At 35.8% G+C, this 19491-nt stretch overlaps 1 protein-coding gene across 2 annotated transcripts in view; it reads right to left on the bottom strand.

Moving 5' to 3' along the window:
* Positions 1-8612: 8612 nt before the first annotated feature.
* LOC150086705 (protein LZIC-like) overlaps positions 8613-19491 on the bottom strand; it is a 67633-nt gene continuing 56754 nt past the window's right edge. For both annotated transcript variants that reach the window (XM_090371535.1, XM_090371534.1), the window contains exons 5-6: positions 15537-15714; positions 8613-8671 (exon numbers count right to left, since the gene is read on the bottom strand). In XM_090371535.1, the coding sequence (XP_090227661.1) occupies positions 8613-8671; positions 15537-15714 (237 nt within the window). The remainder of the gene's footprint in view (positions 8672-15536; positions 15715-19491) is intronic.

Here is a 19491-nt window from a genome sequence, read left to right as displayed (position 1 = left end):
AACAGTCTGATGGTCATGCCTAGGTGTGGAGAATCCCTGGAGAAAGTTGTATCGTTCCGACAATGAAGTTTGGCAGAGGCAGAGTGATGGTTTGGTCTGGGACTATTGGTTGTTTTGGACAAACCCATGAATGCTGAGATCTATCTAGACATCCTGGACAATAATGCATTACCAACATTGTGGAAGGCCCATAACTGTATCAGCAGGACAGTGATCCATGTCATACTGCTTGCATTGTAATGGACTGTGAGGATATGAACATCAAAAAATTGGATTGGCCAGCTCAAAGCCCTGCCTTCAATCCTATAGAGACCCTCTGGGATGAACTAGTCCATTGGGTCCATGTAAAGAGAGACTGCCCAAAAAAAAAAAAAAAAAAAACAGAGCTGAAGTGGTTGCTGCTTTGAAGGCCAAATGGCAGAAAATATTACAGGACATTTACAAAAAAACTGATAGAGAGTGTTCCACCGAGACTAGAGGCTGTCATAAAGGCTAAAGGGTTCAGCTCACATTATTAGTTTTCCTGTAAATATGGTCCATGTCCCCCCCCCCATTCTTCAACACTACTGTCCAGCTCATGCTTATGTTCTGCTGGAGGTGTTTTCTACTGCTTTGTCTCCATTTTAATTTTTTTTTTGGGTGGCTTGGTACATAAGAGCAGAATTGCATTGTTTGTAGATATGCAGGTGAACATATATTAATGGTAGGGTAGTGTATATATTTTTTATACACAGGTAGTCCCTGACTTTACGAGTTAATTTGTTCCTAGTGTGCGCTCGTAAAGCAAAAACTCATAAAGTGGGAATTTATTTCCCATAGACAATGTTAAAAACAGGGGTTATGTTCTCAACAATGAAATTAGTTTATGTTTAAACAATGACTGATTTATCCAAAGAAATGAAAACATAGCCTGTAAAATCAAGAAAATTATAATTTAAAGAAATTATTTATGACTTACAAATGTTAATGTTTATTCTTCATCATCATCATTGACTAAATGAACACTCGTTGATCACTCATTGTTGGGTCAGCACTCATTGGTTTTTTGCACAAGGAGCCATCTACTTCAGAAATGCTTTAAGAGGCGTTTGTTTTCAAGATCTCCTATTTTATTTATAAATTTCACGATCATGCATACGCATTTTTTAATGGTACGCATGAATTGCAATTAACTAACAAGATATGCGAAAGTGAGATTGCAACTAACACGATTCATGGGGAGTAACAAGTTTACGAAGCTTAAAAAAAAAAGAAGAGGAATAAAGAGAAAATTCTGAAAATTTATGTTTTTTATATGATTGAAGATTGCAGTGAAGGGGAAACATTTCACCATAATAACATAAAAACCCACACAATTCCAGCTATCGGTATTTTTGCAAATGCAATAATATCAAGTTCACTACCCATTTATAATTGATTGCACTAACAGTAAAGTCAAATAAACTGGAAACTGCAAATTGTTTTTATTGTTTTATGGTCGTGACCTCCAGAAATGTGCTTTAGAAAAATATCACAAGGGCGTTCAAAATTGATTCTAATAACAGAACATATGATAACGATGAAAGTGTAGTGCGTTTTAATGATTTAAATTGGTAACTAATACAATTCACATTACACAAATGGCCTTTTAGAGAGATAAATAGCTTAGTTATATAGCAAAAATTTCAACTTCTGAGGTCTTGGAACGAATAACTAAAAAACAATGTGTTATTGGGTTCACATTACGATATTTTCATGATACGATGGTGTCTCGGAATGGATTAGCTTGTATAGCTACAAGCATGGTTTGAAATGCGGGATTTATGAATGTTTAACATTCATTTTTTGCAATTAATGTTCATATTTTCGATTTGCTGATACTTGATACTTGGGGGGGGGGGGGCCTCTGTAGCTGAGTGGGCAGGAGCGGGAGTGCAGTAGCACACGCTCTTCGAGTAGACCGGGGTTCAAGCCCCTGACTACTGAATACGGTCGATCTGCCAACCCGCACTGGACCAGCGTGGCAGATTATGGTCCATTTCCCTCAGCATGAATCGTTGAGGAGGCTTCCATCCTGCAGTGGGTTGATAATGGCTGCACTTTACTTTTTTTTACTTGGGGGGGGGGAACACAAAAAACTCGTAATTCCGGGAACTGCCTGTATATTGCTTCAATATATAAACACACATATACATATATTATACAAAAACAAATATTTTCCAAGAAACTATATTTCACTGGTAGTTACCTGCTCTTAGAGAGGGATAAGAATGAATGCCAATCACAAATCACATTCTTATCTATATATACATAAAGTATGAGTAACCATTCTAAAATGCCTTATGCATTTTTAAATTTCATATATTTATTTATTAACTATGGCAGTTATCAATATTTTACATGCTTATTTCTCTATAAAAGAGAACTTTCAGCAACATTTCACATTACTGAATATTATTATTTGAGTTATCTCTGATCAAGATTTTAAATGTATTAAAAGTCTTAACTATAAGTATAAAATGCAATATCCAAAAAACATTTCTGCAAATAAAAGAAAGCATCAGGAAGAGGAAAATCTCACACTGCTAATGCCAACAATGCATTATTTAAGAATAACAAAATGCAGTGCATAAGCAAAAATTCATTAACTCACATCAAAAATATATGACCCATTCTTCCTGTCTCATCAGGATAAAACAACCGAAGCAATTAAATAATGCACATGTATAAAAAAAAAGTATAAAATGCATACTATAATAAACAAATATTGCAGATAAAGACAGAAATTAAACCACAGGAGAATATAAGCTACAAGACTAAAATAAAAGCAAAATATTTCAGCACGAAAGCAGCAGTGATGTTTGTAATCATAAGAGGTACCATTATCTAACAAAAAAAAAAAAAAAAAAAAAATCAAACCAATGAACACCATGGACTTAAACAACTCAAAGCCATAAGAAATTAGTGATGTCATAATTACAGATGATTGTTTATTAGAAAAACTTGAGCATAAAGGCAAGTAAGGCTCCCAGAGTTGATGGCATATACCCTGTAGTTTCGAGGGAGTGTACTGAACCATTGATGTTAATTAGGAAGGACTCAGGGGAGATTCCTTTGGATTGGAGAAGTGCCAAAGTATTGCTGATACATAAAGGCAGTTCTAAGAGCAAAGTTGGTAACTACAGACTGGTTAGTCTGACTTCAGTGGTAAGAAAAATCTTAAGGTGGAATTCCACTGAGGCAACACGTAGCATGCGACATTGATGCATGCTACACACAGTCTTTCGATTGAAGAAACACGAAGCGACAAGAAGCAAGTATCTTTGCCACATGCTACATGTTGATTGTTGTTGCTGGGGCACATGCGTCACCTCTCGACAAGTTTCCACGTGTCGCACAATGTTGTCGTTATCCAACAGTCGGCGGATCGGTGCGGCTTGTATCATGCGACATGGAGTGGAATATTGAAAAAACTACCTTGTTTACTGAAGATTATCATAATTCACCGGAGTTATGGAATAATAAAATTAGTGATTATAAGACAACAGAGGAAAAAATGATAAGCTGAAGCAGTTAGCGAGTAAATACGATTGTAGTGTGACTGATGTGAAAAAGAAAATCAAGAATTTGCGTTCAGCTTTCCATCGTGAGTGATAAAAAACTACAATCAAAGAAGAGTGGTTCATCTCCTAGCAAAAAAGGGAAATGGTTTGCATTTGAGCTTTTTATTGGACCTGTGCCTAGATCAACATTGTCAACTGCTGTCAGTGATAAGGACTTTGAAGTGAGTTTTTTTAAATTTAAAACTTAATTACCTTAATTTGAATAATTATATATTTGAATAGTACATATAAAAGTTAGGCATAAAGGTCCTGCACACGTCCTTCATCTGATTGAAAATATCTCATAAATTCGTTTCTCACTTCTTTAGCTTTAAAAGTTGCCCTCCGTGCTCTATGTTGCAAATCCTGCAGACCAGTATCAGCCTTGAATAACTGCCCTCCACGATCCCGGAATAATATTTCCATCTCATGTTTCATGGTCAAAAGTTCCTTGAGGAGAGTATAGTGATTGCGATGTTTTACTCCTTCTCAAAAAGTTATGAAGATAAATGCATGTTGTTGTGATGATTTCAGAGTTTTTCACATTAATCATTAGTGGTTTTCTAAATATTTATACACGAAACACAGATGATAACAACCCAAAAGTATTTTCCACTACTCTGCGAGCGCGAGAATGTCTATAATTGTATTGTCTCTGACAAGAGCCTTTGTCGTGGTAGCCAGCCGCTAAAGGGTTTCATGATATGTTCCTGCAAAGGGAATGCATTATGCGTCAATATTACATAAGGCGATAACTTATTGCTACCAGGAAGTGGTTGAGGTAATTGTAGGTTTCCTTTGGCCAATTTCTTATAAAATGAGGTTTCTCGAAAAACACCTCCGTCAGAAATCCTGCCTTGACAGCCAATATTAGCATATATGAAATTATAGTTTGCATCAGCAATGGCCATCAAAACAATGCTGAATGTCCTTTTGTAGTTGAAAAACATGCTGCCACTGTTTTTTGGGTTTTGCATGACTACGTGTTTTCCGTCACAAGCTCCAACACAATGCGGGTAATTCCAGGAAACTTCAAAATCTTTTGCTATCTTTCTCCACCCATCTTCAGTGCACGGCATCTGGAAAAATTCAAAACAAATTTAGTTATCTAGTAATTGCAGGAAGAAGAAGAAGGCAGTTGACACACTCAAGATACTCAAGCAGAAGTCAATGAGCCCCGAAATCAGCATGAAATGTCCAATAAACACGAAAGAAATAGCTGTGAAGAGGAAAGTGAAAAATACATTGCCCCTAAAAAGACACGGAAGCATTTATCTCCTTCGGATCGTGAAGAGGAAGCATATAGTATTTTAAAAAATGCGTGTCAAAGAGATGATTGCTCAACATATGGAGACCATGTGGCAATGAGCTGCGAAATTTAAGCTCTAGAGCATGAACAATGATTAGGCACATAATAAATAATACATTATTTGAAGCAGCTATGGGCAAATATGATGTCGAAAATGTGCCTACTCGAACTAGTACACCTCTTCATAACAACTATGAAAGTAGTGGTTGCACTGTTCTATCCTCTGGGGTCGAGAATCTGCCTCACAACTACAAGTATGAAAGTAGTAGTTTCACTGTTCTATCCTCTGGAGCATCTGCAACTACGTTTTCTGAGCCATCCAACAGCTCAGTAAACCTTTTGACTTTTCCAGTACTTTCTGAATTCCTAACTAAGAAGACTCTGCCGAACTGACTTGAAATCTTGTATTTTTACTTACCTCGACAAAATCATGTAGAACGTCGATCAAAGCTCTGCATACCTCTGGAATAATTCGAGAAATGCTTGGCTCAGATACATAAGGGATGGATAGCTATCACCCGTACCCAAATATCTCAATGTTACTAACATTTTCACATGAGGTCGTATTGCCTCACGAAAGTTGGTATCATATTTTTTTTTATAATAGGTGAGACTTTCTCAAGCAAGTACTCAAAATCTTCTTTGCTCATTTGTGTGAAATTTCGAAATAATGCTTCATCATCAGCAACCAATTTATTGTAAAAATCATTCTGAGCTTCTTCACCACCAACATATAATACTCTTCTCCACCACCGTGGCTTTCTTTTTTCTTTTTTTTTTCTACGATTCAAAGCTATTACCAAATATGCAGCCGCCGCGACTGTTTGTAAAGACATGATGCACCAAACTGATGTTTCCTCCATGGAATCGTTGAGACGCATGCTTCAAAGCATAGACGACATAGCGCATGCAACATGTGGAGTCAAATTCCGCATGCGACATTGTGGCACATAGTCGCACACCTAGAAACAGGCAACACTAGGAAACATGTAGCATGCCTCTTGTCGTTCCGTGTTGCCTCAGTGGAATTGCGCCTTTACAGGCAGTGATTAAGAGTGCAATCCAGGGACATTTAGATAGATATGGCATTCTGAAGGACAAACATAGCTTTGTTAAAGGTAAATCATGCTTAACTAACTTAGTAGGCTATTTTGACACAGTTATTCGGATTTGTTTGGTTTTTACCAAAGCACTTGACTCAGTCCCTCATGAGAGGTTACTGTATAAGTTGAACGTGTTCAGATTACTGGTAAGATTCTATGATGGATTGCTGGGAGGCTGCAGGGCAGAAGGTTGTGATTAGTGGATAATCTTCAGATTGGTGTAACATCAGGAGTGGGGTCCATCAAGGATCGGTTCTTGGACCACTGTTGTTTCTCTTTTTCATAAATGAGATCAATGAAGGGATAGAAGGTGTGATGTCAAAATTTGCAAATTTAAAGATTGGCACAGTTGTTAATGATCAGTGTCAAGCAGCATTCCTTCAGGATGACTTAAACAGACTTCAAAGATGGTCAGAGAAGTGGCAGCTATGTTTTAATGCTGCTAAATGCAAGGTCTTACAACACTTGGGGAATAGCAACCCACAAATAAATCATATACTTGGTGGGGTTGAATTAAAAGCAGTGTTGGAGGAAAGGGATCTGAGCGTTACAATATGGGCAGATATGAAGTTTTCGGAACAGTGTAATATAACAAGTGAATGCAAACCTATGGGACTGAGATTAGACTTATTTGAGATCCAGAGACATTCAATAAAATTATCAAAGATCCAGTAGCTTATGCAAAAGGAAATTTATAAGTCCAATTTTTTTTTCTCATGCTATAAAAATGATTTATTTTAAAAAGTTAGATTATAAATTAAGTGCCACTGCTAACAAACTATTTTTATTGCTAGTCAACAATCACATACAATGTCTGTGAAAGTTATAGCTGAATATCTAAACCAGATTGTAGGACAGACTTTTACAGCTCTAGGGTAAAATAATCCAGTATGTCTAAATGCAAGATGATAATAATAATAATAAAAATGAACTCCACAAATTGTCTAATATTTCCACATATGTGCAAAAACTGGAAAACAGTGGAGAGTCAGAAATTATACACACCATATTTTCAGATGGCATTTAGAAAAATAAAAAAAAATAACCCGGCAAGGATTAGATCATGATTGTTGCTAAACTTATGATTGCAATCATCGATACAGATTGAAAATATATTTTGCAATTTCAAGAAGAAAGAAATTAGGGGAGGGATGTGTGTCACTTGTTTCAGTTGTTGGTCATGCTTGAGAGCAGGACTGCTGCTACAGTTCTATTCCTTTAGGGAGAAAATATGCAGTACAGGAATTCAAACACTGGGGTTCGCAATTACACTGACATGTGTACAAATAACAGCAGTGCAAAAGTTTTCTCTTTGACTTTTCACTTGAAGATGAAGAGAATTACATTAATATGACAAATTTTTAAAAATCCTCTCTCAACAGACTGTTTCTCATACTGAGTATATTCTATAGTTCAAAAATGTCATTCTTAAAGTTTGATACATTTCTGTAATTAAGAATTCTCTAATTACTGAAAAATATTTTTAACCATTTTCTTTACAAAAAAGCATCCAACAGTAGAGTATATGTCTCAAAAGTTTGAGAAAAGTTTAAAATCACAAGAAATATTTACAATTACTTGACTGGTTAAATATTACAACTGTTTTTATTTTATTAGTCAAAATCATTTACTCTTATAAATTCAAGTTTAATTCTCTAATTTAGGCACTTCCTGATTGGCAAGTGTTCTTTAAAGAAGTATATAACACAAAGCAACTTTATTCACTGCCATTCCTTCTATATTTCATGACAAGCTCATGAAAAACTGTTTATCCAATTAAAGCATATTGCAAATATAAAATTCTCCTGATTGAATTTTTGTTATCAGTACCAAAAAAAAAACAGACTTTTGTGGTTCACCTGTATAGCATCTAAATTTCAACTATTGCTTTGTATGATAAACTTTTAAATTTTCTAAACAGTACACACACATTCCTATGAATATTTTGGCAGAAGAAACAGTTTTATTATTATAAAACAGAAATGGAAAGATAACCTTCAAAAAGTATGGTAATCTAGGCATAAAATATGAAACAAAATATATTCTATACACATGTATGTATGTATACTGGATTATGGCTGGTGTACATCAACAAGTATAATCATTATAATATAGAAAAACAACTACAACAACTCAGGATACATTCAGCTGCTTATATGATTATAGCAATGTCGTCATGTATTAGGACACTTAAAATTGCCAACATTTAAAGAGTTCTGCCTAATTCCTAAGCAGTCAATAAATTTGCATCAATAGAATGCTAAATAAAAATGTTCACTAAAATATCCAATTGTCACACTGAAGTGCAGGGCTAAATATGCTAGAAACATATTTCATGCATGCAATTTCCATAGTCTTTTTTCTATATAAAAAAAACATACATTTCTTGGAAAGCAAACAAGCACTGATATGATAATATTCAATTTAAATTAATTTAATACAGTACAATATCAATCAGAGTAATCACCAACTTTCAATTCACGATTATTAAAACCTTTAAAAATATTTTCATTCCTTCATGCATTCTGAACTGTACAAACAGTGCTTAGCTTTAGCTTCTCAAAGCATGAAGAAATTATAACAATGAAGGATATTATTAAAATATGGATAAAAAGCTAATCAGCTAACAACACTTTTCACCTGTGAACCTGCCATATCCAGAATTCTTTCGCTTGTGCCTAAAGATAGATAAAATAAATTATTTTAAAGTAAAGGCAAAATAAATGTATATTAAATTAAACACCTTTACTAAAGAAGAAATGATAATTAACATTTTTAAATTACCTAAAAAAATTACAGTGAAGCCTCACTAATTCAGACAAACAAGGAAAAAGGTTAGTCCACAGTAGAAGTCTGAATTACAGAATTATACAAAGATTTTCAAGTTATCACCTTATAGTTCATAAAACCAAGTGCATTTATTCCTAATTGAGCAACATATGTTAACTTTGATAGCATTAGGACATGAACAGAAAAAGAAAATTTCATGAAAATGTTTATATTCAAAACAAAATAGAATATAAAGAATTGAAATTAAACAGAACATGAATAATATTAATTTTTGAACAACCTTTAATTAAGCCTTAAATGTTAAGCAGCCAGTCTCCCCACTCCCATTTTATCCTTTTTGAAGAAATCAGAACATGCCACAGCCATAATTCTTGATTAGTTAATTGATTAGAAATTTCCTGATTAGTTAAGGTCTTATTTTATTGCTGTTTCAAAGTTCCTTCATTTCTCTTAAGTGCATGACAATATTTTCAACTGTAGTATTGAGGCAGCTTCTGCCTTCAGGTGATTTAACTCAATGCACTTTGTCTTTCTTATATTTCTTCACTTTTTGCTTCACCTAGAGATTTTTCCCATTGAACTAATGTTGCCATTTTTTCATCCACTGCCATATGATACCCAATCTCATCTTCTTCTAGCCACTTTCTTACAAATCCATACCAAATTAATATCCTTTCTGCCACTGCTCTTCACATTTGATTTAATCTAGCATTAGTAGAGGCATACAATGCAAGAAAGCAAGCTCATGCAACATCAGCCAAAAAAAAAAAAAAAACCTCGTCCATGTAGAGCAGTGTCCATTGATTACCACTCTGTCATCTCCCTCACAACCATCCCTTTATCCACTGTAGCAACTTATCCTTAATGCCATATTGCTCCAATTTGTACAGCAGTCTTCCATGTGCAACAGTATCAAAAGCTTTCCTGAAATCCAAGACTATGATATCAAAATTATTTTTTGCATCCAGTTCCTTTGTGATCACATCATAATATCCAATCAAATTGGCCAGACAAGACCTCCCTTTAACAAACCTATGCTGTGTCTTTTACTGCTACTGCAGTAAACTATTACTGCAGTCTTGTCTTGATGATCCTGCAATGCTTCTTTAACCAGTTACTCCATTATTTTCCCTGGAACACAAGTTAAACCAACAGGTGTATAGTTACTTGTGTCACCTTTTGAATCCCCTTTGTGAATTGGTGATACATTTGCACACCTCCAGTCCATGGGGACTTCCCCTGATTCCAAGGAAGCACTCATAATTATGGCTAAGGGTTTGCTTACTTCCTTTTGCTGCCTCCTTTAATATAACTGGATAGATCCCATCCACCCCTATTAGAGTTTGATAAACTTCTGGCATTCCCCTCCTTGAATAACTCTTCATGTGTGAATGTAGATGCAAAATACTCATTCAGTTTATCAGCTACCTGAGCATGATCATCAACAGTCAACCCATCTATGTTAAGTGGTCCAATCTGATTCATCTCTTTCCTTCTAGAGTTCACATAAGTAAAGAACTCTTTACTGTTTTTCTTTGCATCCTTTGCAAAAGATTTCTTGTAATCTGCCTTTGCCTGCCTAACCTCCTTTGTGACTTGATTACAGACTATTTTATATGTGTCATAGGCTTCTGTGTTGCCTGATAATTTATACGCATCCCATACATTTTTCTTCTCTGCCATGAGCCTCATTAATTCATCCGACATCCATTTAGGCCTAAACCTTGAACAGTATTTCTTAGTTGAAATGAAAAGCCTAGTAGCCTCCAAAATTAAGTCCCTGAAGGTTTCCTATTTAGAATTCAATGTTGATAACATCATCAGTTGATCCCACTGTATAGAATTTAACAACTATCTGAGACCCCTGTAGTCACCTTTACAAAAGCAAAATCCCTTCCACTTAATTTGGACAGTAGTTACTTCTTTAAGTATATCCTACACCAATATATTATGATCACTGCCACCCAATAATTTCTTTATCTGGATATTCTTAATGCATGATGATGGTAGTTACATCTTTAAGTAAATTCCACATCAGTACATTGTGATCACTGTCACTCAGTGGTTCCTTTATTTGCAGATTCTTAATGCATGAAGAATCACTATTGATAATCAGATCAAGAGTATTATTCCCTCTGGTTGCCTCTCGAACATGTTGCTGTAGAAAACAGTCACACAATAAATCCAAAAAAGTCTTGCTAGTGTGCAAGTGAACAACCCACAAGTTCCAGTCAATATCTGGAAAGTTAAAATCTTCCATTATAAGACATTCTGATTTATTAGCCCACTATTTCTTTGCACAATTGCTCATTATACTCATCAGATTCATTGGGCCTATAACACACATCTACTCTCATTTTCCCTTTCCCATATATATCAATAATAACACCGTTCTTCTTCATGCATGAATATAGATGCAAAATATTTATTTAGTTTGCTCACATCCTGAACAGGATCATTAATAGTTATGCCACTGATATCTATTAGGCAAATGTCCATTCCTTTCCGTCTAGGGGTAATGTAAGCAAGGAATTCTTTGTTACTTTTCTTTGCATTCTTAGCCAAGGACTCATCATAATCTGGCTTATCTTGCTTAACCATGATTTCGGGGTTAAATATATCCTACACCAATATATTATGATCACTGCCACCTAATAATTCCTTTATCTGGATATTCTTAATGCATGATGAGGTGCTGCTGATAATCAGATCAAAAGCATTGCTCTCTAACATGCTGCTGTAGAAAACAATCATCCAATAAATCCAGAAAATTTCTGCTACTGTGTGAGCGACCAACCCACACATTCCAATTGATATTTGGCAAGTTAAAGTCTCCCATTATAACACATTCCAATCTACTGGTCCACTCTACCTGCCTGTGTTACTGTTCATTATACTCATCACAAGTAATTTGGTCTACAGCAGGCTCCTATTCTCATTTTAGCTTTTCCAGTGTTTACTGTCATGCCAAACTGACTCAACATTTCATAGGCTACCCACATTATCTGGATGAATCCTTATATTTTATGTGTTTCTTAACCACAATCATTACTCTCCCACTTCTGTTCTGCCTGCCTTTCCTATACACATTATTCTCATCACATAATTGATAATCATCCCATGCATTTTTCTTCTCTGCCACTAGTGTCATCAGTTCACCCAACATCCATTTACGTCTAAATCTTGAAAAGGAATTCAAAAATTAACTAAGACAATTAGTCTCCTTTACAAAAGCAAAATCCTTTCCACTTACTTTGGACAGTAGTCAAATTCTGCATTGCTTATGTTTGAGTGCCACAATGGTTCTGATATCCTACTATGTCTGCATTTGTTGATTTAACCAGTACTTCAAATTTACCAAATCTGTTTACTATACTCCTAGCATTAGTGCACATGCAAGTATACATGCTTGAAAACTTTGCTTTTTAAGCTGCTATATGACCCAATAGAAGCAGTGCAAGAATTGGTTTCACCTGTCTGTGACTGCTGTAAATCTATTAGTCTGTGTATTCTACCTCCTCCCCCAGCAGTTTTCAGACCTAACACTATCTCAAGGTTGACTTGATCAAGGTCTAGTTTACAGTGCCAAAAACAGTCAGTCACCAACTGGGGTAAAGGATGGTGTGCGCATGCACACACTTGCAGTATAGTCATTATGCCATAAAGTCAAGTCAAGCAAGTTTATGGCACGATGGCTAGCCAGTGTTTACCTTCCTTGTTAGTGTTAAATTCATATAATGCTAATGCCTGAAAGCAGCTAATATCAATCAACTACAATTATATATATTGGATAGTCCATCGATGATTAACACTATGTGAAAGTTAAGTTTCTCTGTCATTAACTTTCATCTAGAAGTTTAATTATGAATGATATATTAATTATTATCAGTATACCAAAGTAACACAAGTTGAAAAATCACAATATAATATGTTAAATTTGTAGAATCGCTCCCTTGAGTTACAAATGGCTAACTTACAGTCGTGCACATGAACAAAGCTCAGTATAATAAACAGCATGTTTTCACTAATGAAAAACTTTGAATGTTTATATTTTCCTTAATCAATTAAAAAGGAAAGAACCTGCTGTATTAATGCTGAATAAGAAACTAATTACAAAATATTCTCTAGATAACTTCTTTTTTTCATGCTAATCCTAATGAAAGGCTGATATTAATTGGGCTATTATTTTTCTTCATGATACTGTGATAGTTTAGTATCCATATTAAGGGTTCATCATACAACAATTTTGTTGAAAGTCACACCAATCCTTGCAAGCTGAACACCACAGTTATCCATAAAACAAAGTATTGGCAGTTCAACCTCACAGATGACAGACTGACCTGTAAAATACTAGTCGTTATGGCAACTAGTACAGGCATACCTCGGTTAACGTTACCTCTGATAACGAAGCCTCGATATAACGAAGTCCGCAATTTCAAGCCCCATTTAACATAAAAAAATATTCCAATTTAACGCCAACGCCTGTCAATCATCCGATTGGTGACTGACGGCGATTCGTTACGTATTCCCGAGTGCTCCCGAGCTGCGGGCGTGTCTGTTATAACAGTTTTGCACGTCAATAGCTTAATTTAGTTGTTGTTTACATGATTGACGTTGTTTCAGTGTGGCGCATTGCAATAATTGACGTAGGTTCTTTGTAGCATTACATAACGTAGATTTTGTAAATTTTATTGGAAATATTTTTGTTTTAGTTAATTAAAATGTCAGAATCAAAGAAAAGAAAAGCAATTTCTTTGGAAACTAAACTAAATATCGTACGACGTGTTGAAAGCGGCGAAAGAAAATCCGATGTGGCACATTCTTTAGGATTAGCGCAATCAACTTTAACAACCATACTAAGTCAATCAGAAAAAATAAAACAGTCTGCTCAGAATTGTACACATGTTACAGCGGCAAAATTAACTCGCTTAAGGAATCCAATTTTAGAAAAAATGGAGAAAATGTTAAGTTTGTGGATAGATGATATGTCACAACGTCATATGCCTTTAAGTCAAATGGTGATTCAAGAAAAAGCATTATTTTTGTTTAATCACCTGAAATCTAAACAAACTGAAGAAATTACGGAAACCTTTGGGGCTTCTCGTGGTTGGTTCGAGAAATTAAAAAAACGGGTCAGGATTCATAGTGTAAAATTAACAGGAGAAGCTGCAAGTGCAGATGTTGAAGCTGCAAATAAGTTTCCACAAAAACTAAAGGAAATAATTGAACGTGAAAATTTTCCACCAAATTTGGTGTTCAATGTTGACGAAAGCGGTTTGTTCTGGAAACGGCTACCAACAAAAAGCTTCATTTCTATTGAAGAAAAATCAGCTGCTGGGTTCAAAGCAGCCAAAGATCGTTTAACGTTACTCTTTGGATCAAATGCCTCTGGCGATTATAAATTAAAATTGTTATTAGTTTACCATTCAGAAAATCTGAGGGCGTTAAAAGGTAACATAAAAATGAATTTACCTGTAATATGGAAAGCAAATAGAAAAGCGTGGGTTACCAAGGAGTTATTTACTGATTGGTTTGTTAACCACTTTTGTCCTGGAGTAAAACGGTATTGTCAAAAAAACAACTTTGAAGAAAAAGCTCTTTTGTTGTTAGACAATGCTCCGGGACATCCTACTGATCTTAACACGTTGGACACATGCATTCCTGTCAAAGTTGTGTTTCTTCCAGCAAACACAACTTCCCTGATTCAACCATTGGATCAGGGAGTAATAGCATCATTTAAAGCTTATTATCTGCGTCGAACTTTAAGCAATTTAACTGAACTAGAGGATAAAGAGGAAATGACAGTTAAAACTTTTTGGAAAAACTACACCATTAAAAACGCAATTGAAAACATTGATAGTTCTTGGAAAGAAGTCACTAAGAAATGCTTAAATGGAGTTTGGCGCAAAATATGGCCAGAAGTTGTACTAGAAGAAGAAAATAACATCCAAGAAATTAGAAATGAAGTTATCCAGATGGCTCAATCAATAGGTTTCGAAAATGTTGATGAAGAGGATGTTAGAAATTTATTGAATGCAGAAGATGATTGTTTTTCAATGGAAGATTTAGAAAACCTTGTTAGCAACGAAGACAAAGATAATGAAGGCGAAGTTAAAGAAGTTCCTGCCGAAAAAGTGTTAACAACCAAAGATTTAAAAAGGTGCTTAAATGACATTGAAAACGTTTTAAATTTTTTTAATGAAAATGATCCTGATTTAGGAAGAAGTGTTATAGTTAAGCGATCAGTGTTAAATGCAATAACTCCGTATAAGCAATTGTTAAATGAAAGAGAAAAAAAGCATAAACAATCAACTTTAACCTCATATTTTAAAATGTGATTTCACTTTGTATGCAAGTTGACTGTTTATTTAATAAAACTTTTCTTTGTTGGAAAAAAAGCTTTTCATTTTCTTTACGTAGGAACGTATCCCTATTCTGGCCATAGTATTTTTACCTCTGAAAACGAAGTTTCGCTTAACGAAGTAATTTCGTGGAACGCATCCTATTCGTTAATCGAGGTATGCCTGTATTTTACAGGTCAGAAAATATCATGTTTGTTGAGCCCTGAATTCAGTTGTGGCATGTCATGTGTGCTACTAGTGAATAATATGCCTGCTTTGGAAATGGTCTTTATAGCATCAACACAAGGCAGCATTATCTGCAAACATGACAGTTTGTGGTTACAATTTATTAAATATATAATCAATAGAAAATGTCAGATAATTTTTTGTTTGGCAGTCTCATAATACTTACATGTTTCTTCAGAAAGTTGTTCAAATTCTTTAAGAGAAGAAGTAGAATGTCTCTGAAGAAAATCAGTCTCTAAAGGACTCAGAACTTCACCGAGCTTCTTTAGTGCTGTAAGTATTTCTACTTTTTGTTGAAAAAACTGATCTTCTATAAGTTTGCCAATTTTAGCATCTCTTTCCAACTGCAAAGAAAGCACGTAAATGCTACACTCTTGGAATTAGCAAAATCTCTGACATGTACAGAAAATGAAATTTTCCAATACAGATAGTGAAAAAAAGATAAGATTTCTGAAAAATTCCAACTGACATTTTCTTGGTAATGGGATTTTAAATGATCATGAAATTTTAACAATATATTAATGCAAGGTTAGCTATAAGCCAATGATCAAGAAACTGCACATTTTTCTGAGCTATTTTTTTGATTGGAGTAGAGGATTAAAACATCATGTTAAATGAATACACTGATTTTCACACAGGAATAAATAAATAAATAATAATATATATATATATATATATACACAGGGTGATTCACTACCAGTGTGACAAACTTGCAGGAGGTGTAGGGGCACAAAGACGAATCGGAATAACATAGCATTGCAGGGTCCGAAATGCCTTCGTCATGCGGTAGAGGACGTTGAACGGGAGGTCACGTGACAGTGATCCCACTGGAAGTCAGCATTTGCGAACTGGTTCCCGAGGCAGTAGGATGGACGAGTATTCAAACGTTGAACTGGCCGACATGCACCTCGCGTATGGAGCTGCGTACTGTAACGGGCGCGCCGCTCTGCGCTTGTACCAGGAATGTTTCCCGCACAGGCGTGCTCCTCATCATACGATTTTCAAATGTGTGCACAGAAGGTTACGTGAGACTGGTTGTTTCACGAGAGGTACCATGAATCGAAAGTGAACAACGAGGATGCCAGACAATGAGGAGAATGTCTTACGTCTTGCAGAAGGGCAATCCAAGTACGAGTACTCGAGCGATAGGCCAACGATTGGGTATTTCCCAATCCACTGTATGGAGGATACTGTCAACAAACCAAATTAGTTCATATTATCTGCAACGCGTCCAATCATTGGAGCCTGCGGATTATCCACTCCAGAGGACTTTTGCTACTTGGTTTCTTCAACAGAAATGGTTCGCAAATGCTGACTTCCAGCGGGATTGCTGTTCACGCGACCTCCCGTTCAACGTCCTCTACCGCATGACGAAGGCATTTCGAGCCCTGCAATGCTATGTGATTCCGATTCTTCTTTGTGCCCCCTACACCTCCTGCAAGTTTGTCTCACTGGTAGTGAATCACCCTGTATATAATAATGAGAAAGATGAGATGTAATGAAATTACTGAAAGCCTTAGCAAACAAGAAAGGTATTAAAAATGAAAAATTAAAAATACACTGATAATAACAAAAATGTTATTATCAGTATATTAGGTAGGAGAGCTGAACTGTCAGGTGTAATTATCATGGAAGAATTGAGAGCACCTGTATGCCAAAAAACAAATTACCCGAAATAAAATGAAATTATGCTTTAATTGCATTTTATTTCAGGTAATTTTTTTTTGGCATACAGGTGCACACTGATAACATTTTTGTCTATATATATATATATATATATATATATATATACACACACACACACACACACACATATATATATACACACATATATATATAATTATGTACATTAAAAGTACAATTAAGAAAGAGAAAACATAAATAAAGCAGGAATGGCAAACATAATGCTGATGGGATTCTGCCTCTTGCTCAGAATAATCACCTGAGAGGGCATAAATTCAAATTGAGGAAAGACAGATGTAGGACAGATGTGCGGAAATTTGCCTTTAGCCAGCGGGTAGTTGGTTGGTGGAACATGACTTCCATCCCTTGTTGTGGAAGTTGATAGCCTAAATAAATTTAAGGCTCAGCTGGAGGTATTTTGAACAAACGGAGGGGTGAAGTGGAAGTTTTTTTTTTTCTTTTTTTTCTGGCTGATGCTGCATTAGCTTGCTTTCTTGCATCAAATGCCTCTACTAATGCTAATAAGTAGCAGAGTTAGCATGTCCAACGAAATGTTGCCTAGAACATAATGTAAATTAAATTGAAGAAAGAGAGTAAAAAGAAAGAGGGCTGCAAAAAGTGAATATAACTAAAACCAATTTGTAACAAAAAAGAGAGAGAGAGAGAGAGAGAGAGAGAGAGAGAGAGAGAGAGAGAGAGAGAGAGAGAGAGAGAAAATTTGAGAAAAAGAATGTGGAAAGGATATGTACTAAAAATTTTGAATATTTTAAATAAAAGGCAAATATATCATAAATTTAAGTCAATAAGGAAGACACAGTGGTAATCAATGGACACTGCTGTTCATGTACTAATGTTATTAGTGGAGTCCCCCAGGGTTCGGTGTTAGGCCTGTCATTGTTTTCTATATTTATCAATGATATTGATGAAGGCATATCAGGCTTAATGTCCAAGTTTGCAGATGTTACAAAGTCTATAAAAGTCAGGCAGATGGGCTGAGAAATGGCAACTGAAGTTTAACATTGATAAATGCAAAGTACTGCATTTGGGTAGCAGTAATATCAGGGTAATGTACAAAGTGTGTGGTACTGCACTCAGTGTAATGAAAAACACCTGGGGGATAATTATGCAGTCAGATATAAAGTTCTCTGAACAATGCAGATAGGCTGCCAGGACAACTCATGGGGTTTTGTCAATGATATACAGGAATTTCGCTAGCATGGATAAGGAGGTGATTATCCCACTGCATAAGGCAATGGTCAGGCCACATCTTGAGTACTGCTTACAGGCCCAGATGCCTCATTTTAGGAAGGATGTGGAGCTGCTGAAATGAGTACAGAGAAGGGCAATGAAATTGGTGAGTGGAACAAAGAGGTGCTCTTATCAAAAAATGCTTCAGTTCTGCAAATGGCAGCGTCTGGAGACTAAGCACATGTGAGAAAATCTGACTTAGGTGTAGGGCTCTGAATGGATCAAGCAAGCTCAATGCTGATGGGATTCTGTCTCTTGCTCAGCCCACACACGAGGGGGGGGGGCACAACTTCAAATTGAGGAAGGACAGTTATAGAATAGAGATGTGCAGAAGTTCGCCTTTAGCCAACGGGTGGTTGATTATTGTAACAAAGTTCCATCTTTTGTTGTGGAAGTTGATAGTTTAAATAAGCTCAAGGAAGAACTAGATAAACTATTGGAGGGAATGAATAGGTGAAATGGGAGTGTCTTTTTTTTTTTTTTTTGCTTATGATGTATAAGCTTGCTTTTTTGCATCACTTGCCACTACTAATGCTAATAGTAGTAGTACTGGCATGTGATGCAAGCAAGCAAGTGTATGAGCTTATGCAGCATCAGCAAAAAAAAAAAAATTTTACAAAAAATTCTCTCTAAATGTTTGTCCAGTTCCACATTAAATTTATTTAACCTATCAACTTCCACAACGACAGATAGAAGTTTGTTCCAGCAATTAACCACCCACTGGCTAAAGGCAAATTTGCGCATATCAATTCTACATCTGTCTTTCCTTAATTTCAATTTATGCCCCCTTAGGTTCGTAATCTGAACAAGTGGAAGAATCCCATCAGAATTCAGCATGCTCAACCGATTCAAGGCCTTATACACCTCAATCAGATCACCTCGCAAGTGCCTAGTCTCCAGCCACTGCAATTTGCAGAACATAAGTCTCTCTTGGTAAGAGGATCCCTTCATTCCCCTCACCAATCTTGTTGACCTTCTCTGTACAAGCTCAAGCAAATCTACATTCTTCCTAAAATGAGTCCTACAGACCTGTATGCAGTATTCAAGACATGGCCTGATCATTGCCTTATACAGAGGAACAATCACCTCCTTTTCCCTGCTAGCAAAATTCCTATATATCATTGACACAACCCCATGACCTGCCCTGGCAGCCTGTCTGCATTGCTCAGAAAACTTCATATCTGACTGCA

This window comes from Mastigoproctus giganteus, chromosome 4 (genome assembly GCF_048544385.1).
Source record: "Mastigoproctus giganteus isolate SK-2022 chromosome 4, ASM4854438v1, whole genome shotgun sequence".
Lineage (NCBI taxonomy): Eukaryota > Metazoa > Arthropoda > Arachnida > Uropygi > Thelyphonidae > Mastigoproctus > Mastigoproctus giganteus.
Note: the sequence above shows the minus strand (reverse complement) of the source record. Positions and strands in the feature narration are given on the sequence as shown.